This window comes from Caretta caretta, chromosome 24 (genome assembly GCF_965140235.1).
Source record: "Caretta caretta isolate rCarCar2 chromosome 24, rCarCar1.hap1, whole genome shotgun sequence".
In the NCBI taxonomy this organism is placed as follows: Eukaryota; Metazoa; Chordata; order Testudines; family Cheloniidae; genus Caretta; species Caretta caretta.
In genome coordinates, this window is record NC_134229.1 from 8,007,577 (window position 1) to 8,021,427 (window position 13,851).

At 53.9% G+C, this 13,851-nt stretch overlaps 1 protein-coding gene across 3 annotated transcripts; it reads right to left on the bottom strand.

Moving 5' to 3' along the window:
• Window positions 1–481: 481 nt before the first annotated feature.
• LOC125625610 (cathepsin K) lies at window positions 482–10,963 on the bottom strand. Of its 3 annotated transcripts, none has more exons than XM_048827895.2 (8): window positions 10,810–10,963; window positions 8,340–8,466; window positions 6,625–6,747; window positions 5,677–5,832; window positions 5,128–5,346; window positions 3,236–3,401; window positions 1,579–1,684; window positions 482–1,401 (listed from the first exon to the last, which is right to left on the bottom strand). In XM_048827895.2, the coding sequence occupies exons 2-8, from the start codon at window positions 8,463–8,465 to the stop codon at window positions 1,302–1,304; spliced, it is 996 nt and encodes a 331-aa protein (XP_048683852.1). In that variant the 5' UTR covers window position 8,466; window positions 10,810–10,963; the 3' UTR covers window positions 482–1,301. The 3 variants fall into 3 exon arrangements, with proteins under 3 accessions (XP_048683852.1, XP_048683850.1, XP_048683851.1); XM_048827893.2 differs by having other exon boundaries at window positions 8,331–8,466; XM_048827894.2 differs by lacking the exon at window positions 10,810–10,963 and adding an exon at window positions 8,775–8,878 and having other exon boundaries at window positions 8,331–8,466.
• Window positions 10,964–13,851: the final 2,888 nt, after the last annotated feature.

Genomic DNA, 13,851 nt, shown 5'->3' on the forward strand with positions numbered 1-13,851 from the left:
GGGCAGATGATGCAGCTGGACTACAACTCCCATGAGGCATGGCGGCAGAGGTCAGAATCTATATTGTTCCATTTTCAGGCATTTGTTTTTGTTTGATGAAAAACATCAAAGCTTTCCATGGGAAGCAGGCAGAGACTCTTTGCAAAATATTTCATTTGGTCAGACATCCAGTTTTCCACCTACAGTTTGGATGCAAAGGTTTTGACCGGCTGGGTTAGCCACCTCATCTGGCAGCGAGGGCCCCCATGTATTTGTAATGTTTTCAAACAGCATTGAGCTCCTCCAACGGCAGGCCCAAGGGAATCATGGTTGAGGCTTAACAACAGGACTGGCAAGCAGCGAACAGGGCCGGGGCGTCACCTCGCAAGGCCCAGCCTGACACCAAACCGGGAGGTCAGGATTTGTGGACGCCCTTGGCAACCTTGAATCAGTGCCCCCGTGACAATTCAGCCGGGCTACAGAGCAAACCACCAAGCACGGGACGGGTTATTCCCAACTGGGTTTATTTAAAAATAAAATCATGTCAGTCTCACCAGAACCTGGCACACTGGAGTAGGGCTGCAAGTGTGCATGGGATACGGAGTGGGCACAGTGGTTGCCATATGTGCCAACACACAGGCAAAGCATCCTCCCCTTCCAACCCCAGCGAGGCAATGTCTCCAGTGGAACGAAGGACAGACAGGACAGGGGGAACATGAAGCCACCTGCAGAACCTCACTAGGAGGTGGAATCCAGGCAACCTCCCCCCACTTTGCTGATGCATCCCAAGGTTTCAGAATCTGGGTTACGCGATCCCTCTCACCTGTGCGTCTCTGTCCCTATAGTGGGGGGTGGGGCAGGACAGAACTCAGCAGCAGGGCGTGCATCATACGGGCTGCAACGGACTGCTGCATACGAATGAGGGACGTTGGGGCCACGGAGCAGATCCAGGATTTAGGAGACGCGATGGCTATAGTTCTACAGCTCATATGGGTAGAGACCTGCTCCTCTGGAGCTGCTGGGCGAGAGTTCTAATCCCAGCAACAGCGTCTGTGTTCTTTTACCCACGCATCCCTGGGAGAGGGAGATGCTTACGTTTTGGGGGGTGGGGGTGGGGGGGGCTCATAGAACAGGGACAATCCCTCGTCAGACTTTGCAGATCAAAAAAGAGAAGGGCAGAGTATAAAAATGGCAAGCACAAAAGGCTAGTACAGAAGCCGAGGAGGAGACAGCCCTGGACGCTGAGTCAGAGATGCAGATACTCCACGATGCCAGCTCAAAAATCCAGCCGCTGCTTTGGAACAGTGCTCGGGGCAGCGGGCTCACATCTTGGGGAAGCTGGCCAGGTTGGCAATGCCGCAGGCGTTGTTCATGTTCCGGGCCATCAGGATATAACCCTTGTTGCCCCAGCCCTCTCCCCAGCTGCGGAGAAAAAAGAGAGGGAGTTAAAAGCTCTGCCAGGATTCACTGGCCCTTCCCCATTTCTGTAAGATCACCCTGGCCCAGTGCCACCTTTCCTCACCACGGGGCTCCTGGCAGAGGCTGCGGCTGCACTCGGAGGCAGGTGCCCTTAGAAGGCACGGGCTGGCGTTGCATTACCTGTTCTTGACGATCCAGTGCTTGCTGCCCTTCTGGGTGCCATATCCCACGGCCAGCACTGCGTGGTTGATGTTCTCAGCGCTGCAGCTTTCATCGTAGTACACACCTGGCGGACGGAGGGCAGGAGTCACTCGTGGGTGTAACAGCACTTTGGGACATAGGAATCGCCAGACTGGACCAGCCCCATGGCCCAGCTAGCCCAGAATGTCGCCTCTGATAGCGCTTCTGAAGAAAGCGCAAAAACCCCACAGTAGGCGGATGTGGGATAATCTGTCTGCCATGTTAGATCTCATCCTGGTCTCTGATAACTAGAGCAAGGCTTAAACCCATCCCCCACTCAGTTTCCCCATCTATACAATAGGAATAATGATACTGACTTCCTTTGCAAAGCGCTTTGAGATCTACCGATAGCCCCTACCTCTTATCTAGGGCCTGTTATTATTAAATCCTGAAGCATGAGGTTTAATATCCCTTCCAAAAATGGTGAGCGTTAATGGCGACAACTCTGGCTGCGCGTGTTATCTACATAAAGGTCTAATCTCTTTTGGGATCTTGTTAAATTCTTGGTCTCACCACCTTCCTGTGGCAATGAGTTCCGCAGCCCAATTACACTCGGTGTGGAAAAGACTGGAAACCAAGTGCAAGTTGTTAACAGTGAGGGCGATTAACCGTGGAAACAATTTACTGAGGTGAATAGTGGATTCCCCCTCACAAGCAATTTTACAGTCAAGGTTGAACTAGACAGACTAGCTTAGTAAAACAGCCCAAGAGGAGCTAATTCAGGGAAGCCCTACGGCTTGTTTTATACAGGTGGTCAGACTATCAGAGCAAACAATTATTTTTTGTCAAGGTCCAAATGTCTTGATCAAGGTGCAGTCAAAGGTCCAGATTCCATAGAAAACAATAAGTAAATAAAAAGATTTCCGAGTCCATTCAAAAAATGTCCAGCAGTCCAGATTTGGGCCCCAGTCCGCCTATTGACTACCCCTGTTGGATGATGACCGTGGTCCTTTCTGGCCTTGGAATCTATTTCCTTTTAATCAGTTTCAAATTTGGCCACCTTTTAAATGTCATCAGCTGTCCATGCAAAGCATTACAATCAATGCTAGCTGCCGTTAGTTGTTATGCTGATTGTTACAAGTCAGCCCATTGTAAAGCAGGATCCTCACCCTGCAGGCAGCTTGGACTTGCAAGCATACACACACCCCCTTTCCAGGGAGTTCCTCACCGGACAACTCCAGCATCATTAGCATAGAAGGGGCACACTACACACAACTCACTGTGTGGCAGAAGCTATCCCAGAACCCAGCTCCTGTCTGCTCTGCCTGTGCGTTAAAGATCAGATGGCACTTCGCATTAGATCAAGGGATGCCCTTTGTCAAAATTCCTCCTCCTCATCTGTCTGCCCAGCGGCTGCCTTCCACCCCAGAGGTGGCTGCATTTCCGTGGCATCTGCATTTCCATCTGCCCAGGGTGGAAGATGTGATGGAGTGGGATGAAATGCGGAGAGTGGGGTCTTACCCTCCCCTCGATGCCCAACATACCTGAGACTCCCTTCCCACCAGCAAAAGCCAAGGCGGAATAGACCCCACCCTATGGGCAATCCCGATGCGTCTCTAGTCATCACCTGGGGCTCATTAGGTTCCACTCTTCCTACCTCTGCTGTAGAACTGGAAGGAGGACAGGCTGGCATCAATGCCCACAGACACAGGCCCCACCCTGGCCACAGCTCTCTTCAAGGCCTTCTCATTCCCTTCTGGGATTTCCTTGTACCCACGACACTTGGCGGCTTTTCCGGTAGGGCTGTACATGCAGGTTTCATCCTGCAGGGGGCAGAGAGCACAGCCGGTGATGTCAACAATAGGGCAGGTTGCAATTTCACCATCAAAGGAGGTTTTCGGGGGAAGGAAACTGGCTGCTTTGTCGAATCGGAAATTTCCAGGGGATTCTGATTTTGTCTCTGTTTTATAGTGTTTTTTTTTTTTAAATTTTATGCCCCCGTTTTCTGCAACCAAAACTGAAAAGGTCTGGCTACTGTGAGAGAAACCAGCGGGTTTGACCGACCAGCTGACATTTTTCAGTGTCCGGTTGCAAAAAAAACCCCCCAAAAAACCCCCTAAAGTTAAAATTTTGGTTTCCAATAAAAACTCTGAGAACTCTGCGGAAAACAAAACCTTTTTCAATTTCATCCAAACTTTGTGCTGGGGGAAAAGAATAAATAATTAGAATTTCCCAGCCAGCTCTCATGATCAGAGCCAGGCAAGGGCAAAATACCCGGGGGGTGGGGGGGTGGGAGGAGAGTTGCTTTATGCCCCTGATACCCCAGGAAAACATCCTCCTCCGTCATCCCGATCAGGAGTTTGGAACAACTGTCCTGGGGAGACAAGGACCCCTGCAGAACCCATCCCGGCTTTTAGGGGAGAACTGCCCTGCTGGGGCACTGGACTGGGTCAGTACGCAGCGGCCTGGAGACACTGGAGAAAGCTGCTAGCTCTGTAAGGAAGCTGCTGGCTCATTCCTGCGCAGTGTGTGAACCGTAAGCGAAAGGTCCAGCCAGCAGGGAGCTCCCACGATCTCTCCAGCCCAGAAGCAGGTAGCGTGACCAGAGGGGGCCGCTCAGGAGGAAGTAGCGGCAGCCGGGGAGCTGGCTGCAGAGGAACACGGGTCGCGTGGGTGTCAGGAGTGACAGGTTGAGAGCCAGAGTGGGGGACAGCTGGGCTGCGGGGGGATCAGTGACCCGAGCTGGCGGAGAGCCAGGAGGCTCAGTTGTGAGCCGAGCTGGGCGAATAAGTGATTTTTCAATTCAGGTTGAACCAAAAATCTGAATTTTTTCTGGTGTTTTTGATGAACCAAAGCAAAGCACTTGGGGCTGGTCCGTTCAGGGGAGCGGGGCCTGAAAACGGGGGCTCCCGCCTGCCAAGGGCGTGCCCTGGCAGGGCTAGAAGTTATGGGGGGGGGCACAGCACCACCATCACCACCGCTTGGCCGAAATGATTCACGTCAAAATCAGGGATCGTTTCACCTCGACCAAAACTGCATTTTTCCTGGAGTAAATTAGGTGTCCTGGAAGTGCTGCCCAGGTCTGGCGAGGAGCCCTGCCCCATCTCAGGAGCTCTTACACCATGGCACAGCTCCCTACAGCAAGCGTCTGCCGGAGACGTAGAGCAGCTGCCGGCTAAGCTCCTCCTGGTCCTACACAAGTGGGCAGGGAGCGGGAGGCGTCTTGTCAGGGCAGAGCTGGCACAGGTTACTTCCCCAGCGGCAGCAGGAAGTCAGTGGTCACTAGAGTCACCATCTAGTGACTGCCCCTTATCTGGACTGGATCAAGCCAGCTCCACTCACTGCCATCCTCTGGGCAAGAAGGTGCGAGTCCCCCTCTCCCAGCCTTGCAAAATTCTACTCCAAGGAGTTAGCGGCTGCATTGCCCTCAGTGCCATGGGGAGCAGACCTCACGCCTGGACTGGTGCATCACCATAATCCCTCCCCCTCTGCCCCCAGCTGCTCTCATCTCTGTCACCAAGTTGATAGAGCCAAAGCCGGTGCACTGACCTGGCCGATGTAGGGGTAGGAGTCCTCCGAGTCAATGCCCCTGTTCTCCTTCACGTACTCGAAGGCGTTGGTCATGTAGCCGCCCCCGCAGCCGTCATTGTTGGTCACACAGTCGACCAGGTTCTGAGGGCTGAGAGACAGCATCTTCCCGGTCTGCCGCTTGAGCTGCCCCTCCAGGGCCCCGACGGAGCTGAAAGCCCAGCAGGAGCCGCACTGGCCCTGACGCACAGGAGGGAAGATGGTCAGAAATGAGAGGCTGTTCCTAGCCCGAGGGGCAGAAGGAGCAGAGAGGGAGAGCAGAAAACAGCCGGTATTTGTGATTATTCCCCCCACTGATATGTAAGGATCTCACAGGAGACAGATCTCCATCACCCTGGCCTAAATCCAGAGCCACTCCACCTCTGTGGAAACCAGCTCAGATCCTGGCCACCTGCTCTCTGAGCTGGTCCTGAAAATCTTGGCCAACAAGCAAAGTGCAGTGTAGGGCAGCCGTACGGTTCAACCGGGGAGGACAAGGAAGCGCCGACCTTGGACAACAGCACTGCTTACCTGGTTCTTCACGGGCGTCACGTAGCCCTTCTTCCTCCAGTCCACCGAGTCCGGCACCCTCTCCTCCCAGTCGGGAATGTAGACCGTGTCATTGCTGGGCCCACGCGACGGAGGGACCTTCAGCCCCGTCATCTTCTGCACCACCTCCTCGCTGGTCTAGGGAAGGAGAGGCGGACGTTTGGCAAAGCTGGGCGCTGGCGGACAGTTTTGTAGTCGCCGTTTGGCGAGAGCTGCCGCGCGTGGCCCAGGGCAGGAGGGGCCGTGAACCAAAGGCACTGCCTGGGGAATTGCACGGTAGAGGAGAACTTTAGTGTGTCTAAACCTGCCAGGCTGGCGCACGCCCCGGCTGGAGAGGAAACATGAGCTTCTGCCGAGAGAGAACTCCCCTCTCTTGCCCTGCCATGAACAGTGTTTAAGCTGGTGCAGCACGGACGCAGGGGTCAAAGCGTACAGACGCGGAAGCAGGTCGTGCCCCTATGCTCCAGCAGCCAGACTCGGTGCCTGGACAGATGGGGATAGGAGCAAAGCCCCATGCTCAGACGCTTGGCGAGATCGTCTTCCCCACCTCGTTAGCATATGTACTGCAGCGGCACCTTCACGCACTTTCACTGGGCTGGGGCAGGGGGTTGGGGTGAGGGCTCCGGGGTGGGTCCAGGTGAGGAGCCCCGTGACTCCCCCCAGGAGCCGGACCTACTGGCACCAGGACAGGTAGGGACTAGTCTGCCTCAGATCCCGCAGCACCGCCGACCAGACGGTCATTGTTGCTGACCGGAGCCGCCAGGGTCCCTTTTCAACCAGGCGTTCCCGTCGAAAACCAGGCATCTGGTCACCCTAAGCCGAACTCCCCAGCGATGATCGTGGGGCAGACGGACAGACGGTAACTCTGCTGCAGCACCGGGGGATAATTCACAGAGGATCCGGAAATACCCCGGCATATCATCCACCTACCATGTCCCCCAGGTGGTTCATGGCCAGTTCGTAGGTGTGGGTGCCCAGAGAGAACTCCAGGTTGTGGATGGCGATGTACTTGAGGTTCTTCTCCCAGATCAGCCGCCGCGAGAGCTCGTCCATCTGTGAGGCAAGGAGGGTTCAGGAATGGAAACACACCAGGCTATTGGATGCCAAGGGCCGGACCCTGCTCAGACTCCCGCCGGCGCTAGCATGGGAAGCTACAGCAGGGTCTGGAGCCTACATGGTGGGGGTGAGAGTTATCGCTGTCCCAGTGCACCGCAGAGATCGAGAGCTCTGGAATAGAGTCTCCCATATTGCCCTGGGATGGGCAAGGTGATCTCCCGGGTCTTGAACCCAGGCCTGGGAGTCCCCAGACACCTGCCACATCCTGGCCTCCACTCAATGGCTACTGAAGCCCACTGGGCTATAGCCCCAGCCAAGGCACCACCCCCAGGAGCTCTGATTGGAAGATCGCCCAGCTCCACCGATTGGTCCAGCTATGCTGTTTAAACCAGAAGGAGGAATAGGAAGTTTGTCTGAGGAACCAGGTAGTTTCCGGTTGTGGTTGCGTCAAACCCTGCTTGGGGCTGGCCCCCACACCTAGTCGTGTTCCTGGTTCCTGCTCTGCTCATGTTCCCACCGTGCTCGCCCCCAGTGACCATTCCGGATCCCACCCTGGCCTCGGACTTCTGCACCTGACTCCTGCGTGACCCCTGGCTCTGGCCTTGGGCACCTGACCACGGCTCTGACCCCCAGCTTCCAGTGCTGGTTCTCCCTCTGGCTTGATCCCTGGCTCTGGGAACTGGCAGCTGACTGGTGCCGACCCTTGGCTTCGATCCCCAACGTGTACCCCTGCTCCATCCACTAGACCTGACTGCCCCTACCCCAGTCCATAAGAGCCAGTCAACATCCATGCAACATCCTGGTGGCGCACAATTGCTTTCAAGCTTCAGGAGAATTCCCCAGGCTGGCCAAAGCAGTAACAAGTGGTTGGGGGGTGCCGCAGCAGATGGCCCTCGCCTTTTGTGCCAGCGGACCAAAGTTCAAATCCTGGACGTGCCTCGTGCAGGGGATAACTCGGGACCTCTGATGCAGGAGGTCAGGCTTAGTGGCTCATTAGGGTCCAGTCTAGCCTTAAGCTCTAGTCCTACGTTCCCCCAGGGTCATGCAGCCTCTCGGCCTTTCCCCATTGCTAGCTCCTACCCTCTTTTGGGGGTCTCCCATAACCCCTCTGCCACCGAACTTCTAGCCCTACAAGACCCGCTCTGCCCATAACCCTAATCCCTCCACTCCTTACCCCTCCAGGGAAGGGGAATCTCATTGCCAGTGCTAGGCACTCCATCAGCCACTCAAAAACCAGCTGCCCCGTTCTCAAAAAACCTCAGTGCTCCAGCTACAGGAAAGCCAGGGGCCTGATTCTCCACACCCATTCGTGCTGGGGCAGAGTGGGTGTAAAGTGCTACCGGTCCCCCTGATGTGGCAGGTCTCTGCAGTGGTGCGAGCGGCGACCACATGAGGGCAAACCAGCCCCACGGTCTTTAGCAGAGGAGACAGACCTCGGCTCTAGATCCCCATGCGCGCTAGCAAGGCGACGGCTGCTTTTGGGGCCTGGCCTGCTGAGCGTTCAGCCCCACAGCTGTGCTGAAGCCCACTGCTCCCCCAAGCGTCCTGACCCACATGGAGCTGCCGTACTCCTGCCCTACCCTGGGTACCTTGCCGTTGTACTCTTTGCGGTAGGTTTTCTTCCATAGCTCCCACTGGGAATCCAGCGCCTCCTCTGGGTACACGCTGGCCTTCACTGCTGGGAGCAGCAGGGCTAGGAGGCTGATCCACCACATCCTGCCAGGGCGGAGGGGAAAGCCATGAGCAGGGCAATGTAGGAGGGCAGCACTGGACAGGTTAAAGCGATACGAGACTCCCCCCTCTCCCCCTCCCCGATGACCTCCAACCACACAGTGTCAATACAGATCCCCATGGCTGTAGAGGTTGCATACCCTGCATGCACAACGCATGGCAAAATGTGGGCCAGGTCCCCCTCTAGTGGCCAGTCCGCATAGAGGATAACTGCCTACTACAGCTGCCGGAGCTGCCCTTTTAGCTCAAGCGGTGGAAGTCTGGGTTGTGGTTCTGAAAGTTTGGGTTCAAACCTGGCTGATGACCCGCAGGGGAGGGGGTGTCATTACACCGGCAGGCGTTCGCACCCTGTTCTAACACAGCTGCAGCTCAAGTGATTGCCTCCTGTACATTACCCCTGCGGCTGCAGGTCGCTGGGGCTTAGCATTGCTGGGGGCAGGGGGATGGGCTCCGGCCCTGCCCCGTTCTGCTCCGTGACTAGAGCGAGCACTTTGCTCCTGAATTCTGGTGACATGGAGCCCTCGGAAGCACTCCACTCCCCGGACCAAAAACGCAAAGCCTGGGCAGGGGGAGGGTTTTACATGGGGGCGGTCAATGAAAACTTCAGTGTGAGGTAGGCTCTTCTTTCACCAGCCGGATCCCAGCCCCTGGACTCCCAGCTGGCTGGGACAGCCTGGTCAGATGCACAAGCAACCATCACATGAGCCCCAGCAGCTGTTTCCCATTAGGGCCTTTTGGCAGACGCCTGGGAGATTTTGGAGGAATGCAGGGCAAGCCGGCTGGGCTCGTTAACTCGGCTCTACGGCAGCTCGGCCTGGCGTAGGCCGGCGCAGGATAAAACCCATTGCAGCTCATTGCTGCCTTAGCTCCCCCCTGTTCAAGGCATTTTCCACAGGCAGGTAACGTTATTGCCACCTTACAGATAGGAAAACTGAGGCACAGAATGAGGCCCAGAGGTCTTGCAGCAAGTCAGCGGCCTTGCTGGGAACAGATCCCAGGTGTCCTGGCTGCTGGGCCAGTTGCTCTAACCACTGGACCACCCTGCCTCCTCTCAAGCCTGCTATCCCCATTTCCCAACTTCAGAAATGCAGGGCAGCGTGGGGAAGGGACGTGTCCCAGGGGCACGGAGCTGGGTGTAGAATGCAGGTCCCCCAACAGGCGCTCCTGCCCTCGTCAGCTGCCAGGATCAAGCCCTGAGCTCCACGAGGAGTCCTTGTGGCACCTTAGAGACTAAAATTTATTTGAGCACAAGCTTCCGTGGGCTAGAACCCACTTCATCAGATGCATGGAGTGGAAAATACAGGAGCAAGTATAAATACATGAAAAGATGGGAGTTGCCTTACCAAGTGTGAGGTCAGTCTAATGAGACAATTCAATTAAGAGCAGGATAAATAACTTTTGTAGTGGTATCCTCCCTCAGTATCCTCGTTTTTGCTGATACAGACTCACATGGCTTCCACTCTGAAACCTGTCACAGCCAGCGTCATCACTGCTCTGTCACGCTCCCTTCAGTGCCCTCTGCCCGCGTTCATCCTCCAGCCCTGCCTGGCACCCAGCGTGCCAGTGACCAGGGATGAATGGACGGCTCCTCCCGCTCTGTGCAACCCGCCTTCCCCGTGCTGAGCTCAGCTTGTTAAACCCCTCTTCAGAAATCAGTGACCCCCAGGGCGGTGTAATGGCTGGAGCACTGGAAATGGGCACAGAGCACCTGGTTTCTGTCTCTGGCGTGATCCTGGGGGAAGTCACGTCTCCCTCTCCATGCCTCAGTTTCCCCTCTCTCACCTTTTATCTGCCTGGTCAGTTCTGAGTGGAAGCCCTTGAGGGCAGGGGCTGTTTCTCACTTCAAGTATGCACCAGACCTAGCCCAGTGGAAGCCCTGGCTCTCCAGGAAGGCCTCCAAGTGCTCCTATAAAACTAACATGCCAGACTCCCCGTTCAGTTTACAAGCCGGGCTATCAACCTGGGGTTCCAAACTGCTTCCATTCCCCTGGGCCTGGGGGAAGTTCAGCCCCAGCAGCAAACTTCTGAAACTGCCCCAGGCCTCTGCTGGTCGGTCCAGATGCTCAGGGGAAGAAGGAAACGAAAGCGAACAAAGAACCTATTCCGAGACCAGCAAAAGCTACTGCCCGGGGCTATGAAACCTCTTCTGCCCCCCAGGGAAAGCTCTGTAATCTGGGCCACAGGGCACAGGCAGGAGAATCTTTCTGCATCGTACCCCACAGGCATGGGGCACCAGCTTCGGAGCGAGCAGACCCAGCAGCCCTGGTGGCTGTGTCTGGAGAGCTATCTTATCCCCCTTTGCTGCTAAGGAGGAAAGCGGGGCCTCACCTGTAAGTCGTGGCTGCTCTCGGATACCAAAGTTAGCAACCTCTTCTCCGTGCCCCAAAGAGATGCCGAGCAGAGATGAGAGCCGGGATGCTGCAGCCCTGCTTGCCTGCTAGTTCTTTTTATGCTGGCTGGATTGAGGAAGTCGGGCAGGAAGCTGGAAAATATGGGCTGTCAGTTTCATGCAGGGTTTACTCAGATTTGCATATGGGCCTGGCGGGTGGGGGAGGCCTGCAGAGTGCGGAGCTGGCTGGGTGTTCGGTTTCACATGACCTGCAGCTGCCTGCAGAACTTAGTCACCTCTCACCGGGCCTTGCCCCCTGGGGAGTCATTTGCACCTGGACAAAGCGGGTGCAGGGGAGAACTTGGGGGGGGGGGGGCGTCTATCCCTCCCCCAAAGCCCCAGGAGGACACAGATTTCCTGAGCACACACCCCATCACAGGGTGCACAATCCACACCCTGCCCCAGATTGGGAGGGTGCTTATCACCACCTGGGAAGCCCAAAGGGCCCTTTGCTTTTAATGCCACCCCAGAGTCACAGGTACCACCCCTACCGAATCCATCAGCAAGGCATGGAGGGTCCTAGCCAAGGAGGTCTTGAGCACCCTGCGTTTCCTCTGGCTTTGGGGCAGGTCACCCCTTGCAGGATTAGTCCCAGATTGGCCTGGTTGTCAGCCCCGAGCACCCCTCGTATAAGCTGCAGTTTATCGGAGCTGCGGGCACGTGGCCCCTGGGCAATTAAACCACATAACTAGCTGCAGGAGTCACTTGGGTCAACACAAGGCTCGACCTTGCCCCCATGGCTCAGCACGCTACTTGTGTGATGACACCTCTTAGCAGAGGCACCGGGGGATTGACCCAGCGACCTCAGAGCTAAGAGAGCATGAGCGGCGACAGCTTAAGCTAAAACTCTACACACGCACCCCTCTCCCCCCAGCCACACATCCCACCCAGCCCAGCCGCGGGACCAGGCTCTGTCTGGGGGGCTTCGAGCTCCAGCCCCCTGCTGTCTGCCCCGGCCCCCGCTGCCTCCCCCGACTGCCCTATCCACGGCTTAATTTGTCCCCAAGCTTGCTGGGGCTAAGTAAATCTGCTGTGAAAAGTGATACTCGTATGTTTGTTAATATCACTTTTCACAACAGAATTACTAGCTTGCAATAAGTACATTACAATGAGTTGGACGTGTGGATGTGCATAATTTATTTGTTTTTCCTAAAACTAATCAAGTATTTTAGGAACAAGTGTGAGCAGCCATCAGCCAGAGGTGGTGGCCGCACTCTGAGGCCACCAAATAATTTGTCCCTAAGGAATCAGAAAAAGAACAGGAGGACTTGTGGCACCTTAGAGATGAAAAAAATTATTAGAGCATAAGCTTTTGTGGGCTACAGCCCACTTCTTTGGATGCATAGAATGGAACATAGTAAGAAGATAGATATGATTTTATATATATATATATATATATATATATATATATATATATATACACACACACACACACACACATATATATACACATATATATATACACACACACACACACAGATAAGTTGCAAGTTGCCATACAAACGGTGAGCGGCTAATTAGTTAAGATGAGCTATTATCAGCAGGAGAAAAAAAACTTTTGTAATGATAATCAAGATGGCCTATTTAGACAGTTGACAAGAAGGTTCGAGGATACTTAACTTAAGGAAATGGATTCAATATGTGTAATGACCCAGCCACTCCTAGGCTCTATTCAAACCCAAGTTAATGGTATCTAGTTTGCATATTAATTCCAGCTCAGCAGTTTCTCGTTGGAGTCTGTTTTTGAAGCTTTTCTGTTGCAGAATTGCCACCCTTAAGTCTTTTACTGAGTGGCCATAGAGGTTGAATTGTTCTCCTGCCAGTTTTTGAATGTTATGACTCCTGATGTCAGATTTGTGTCCATTTATTCTTTTGCATAGAGACTGTCGCTTACAGACAGCCCCCAAACCTGAAGCAAATACTCACCAGCAACCACACACCACACAACAAAAACACTAACCCAGGAACCTATCCTTGCAACAAAGCCCGATGCCAACTCTGTCCACATATTTATTCAAGTGACACCATCATAGGACCTAATCACATCAGCCACGCCATCAGGGGCTTGTTCACCTGCACATCTACCAATGTGATATATGCCATCATGTGCCAGCAATGCCCCTCTGCCATGTACATTGGCCAAACCGGACAGTCTCTACGCAAAAGAATAAATGGACACAAATCTGACATCAGGAATCATAACATTCAAAAACCGATAGGAGAACACTTCAACCTCTCTGGCCGCTCAGTAAAAGATTTAAGGGTGGCAATTTTGCAACAGAAAAGCTTCAAAAACAGACTCCCAACGAGAAACTGCTGAGCTGGAATTAATATGCAAACTAGGTACTATTAACTTGGGTTTGAATAGAGCTTGGGAGTGGCTGGGTCATTCACATATTGAATCCATTTCCCTAAGTTAAGTATCCTCGCACCTTCTTGTCAACTGTCTAAATGGGCCATCTTGATCATCACTACAAAAGTTTTTTTCTCCTGCTGATAATAGCTCATCTTAACTAATTAGCCTCTCACAGTTTGTGTGGAAACTTCCAACTTATCTATCTATATAATCTTACTATATGTTCCATTCTATGCATCCGATGAAGTGGGCTGTAGCCCACGAAAGCTTATGCTCTAATAAATTTGCAAAAAGAAAAGGAGTACTTGTGGCACCTTAGAGACTAACCAATTTATTTGAGCATGAGCTTTCGTGAGCTACAGCTCACTTCATCAGATGTTTACCGTGGAAACTCTGATGAAGTGAGCTGTAGCTCACGAAAGCTCATGCTCAAATAAATTGGTTAGTCTCTAAGGTGCCACAAGTCCTCCTGTTCTTTTTGCGAATACAGACTAACACGGCTGTTCCTCTGAGCTCTAATAAATTTGTTAGTCTCTAAGGTGCCACAAGTCCTCCTATTCTTTTTGCGGATACAGACTAACACGGCTGCTACGCTGAAACCGGTCATTAAGGAACCAGAGAGATC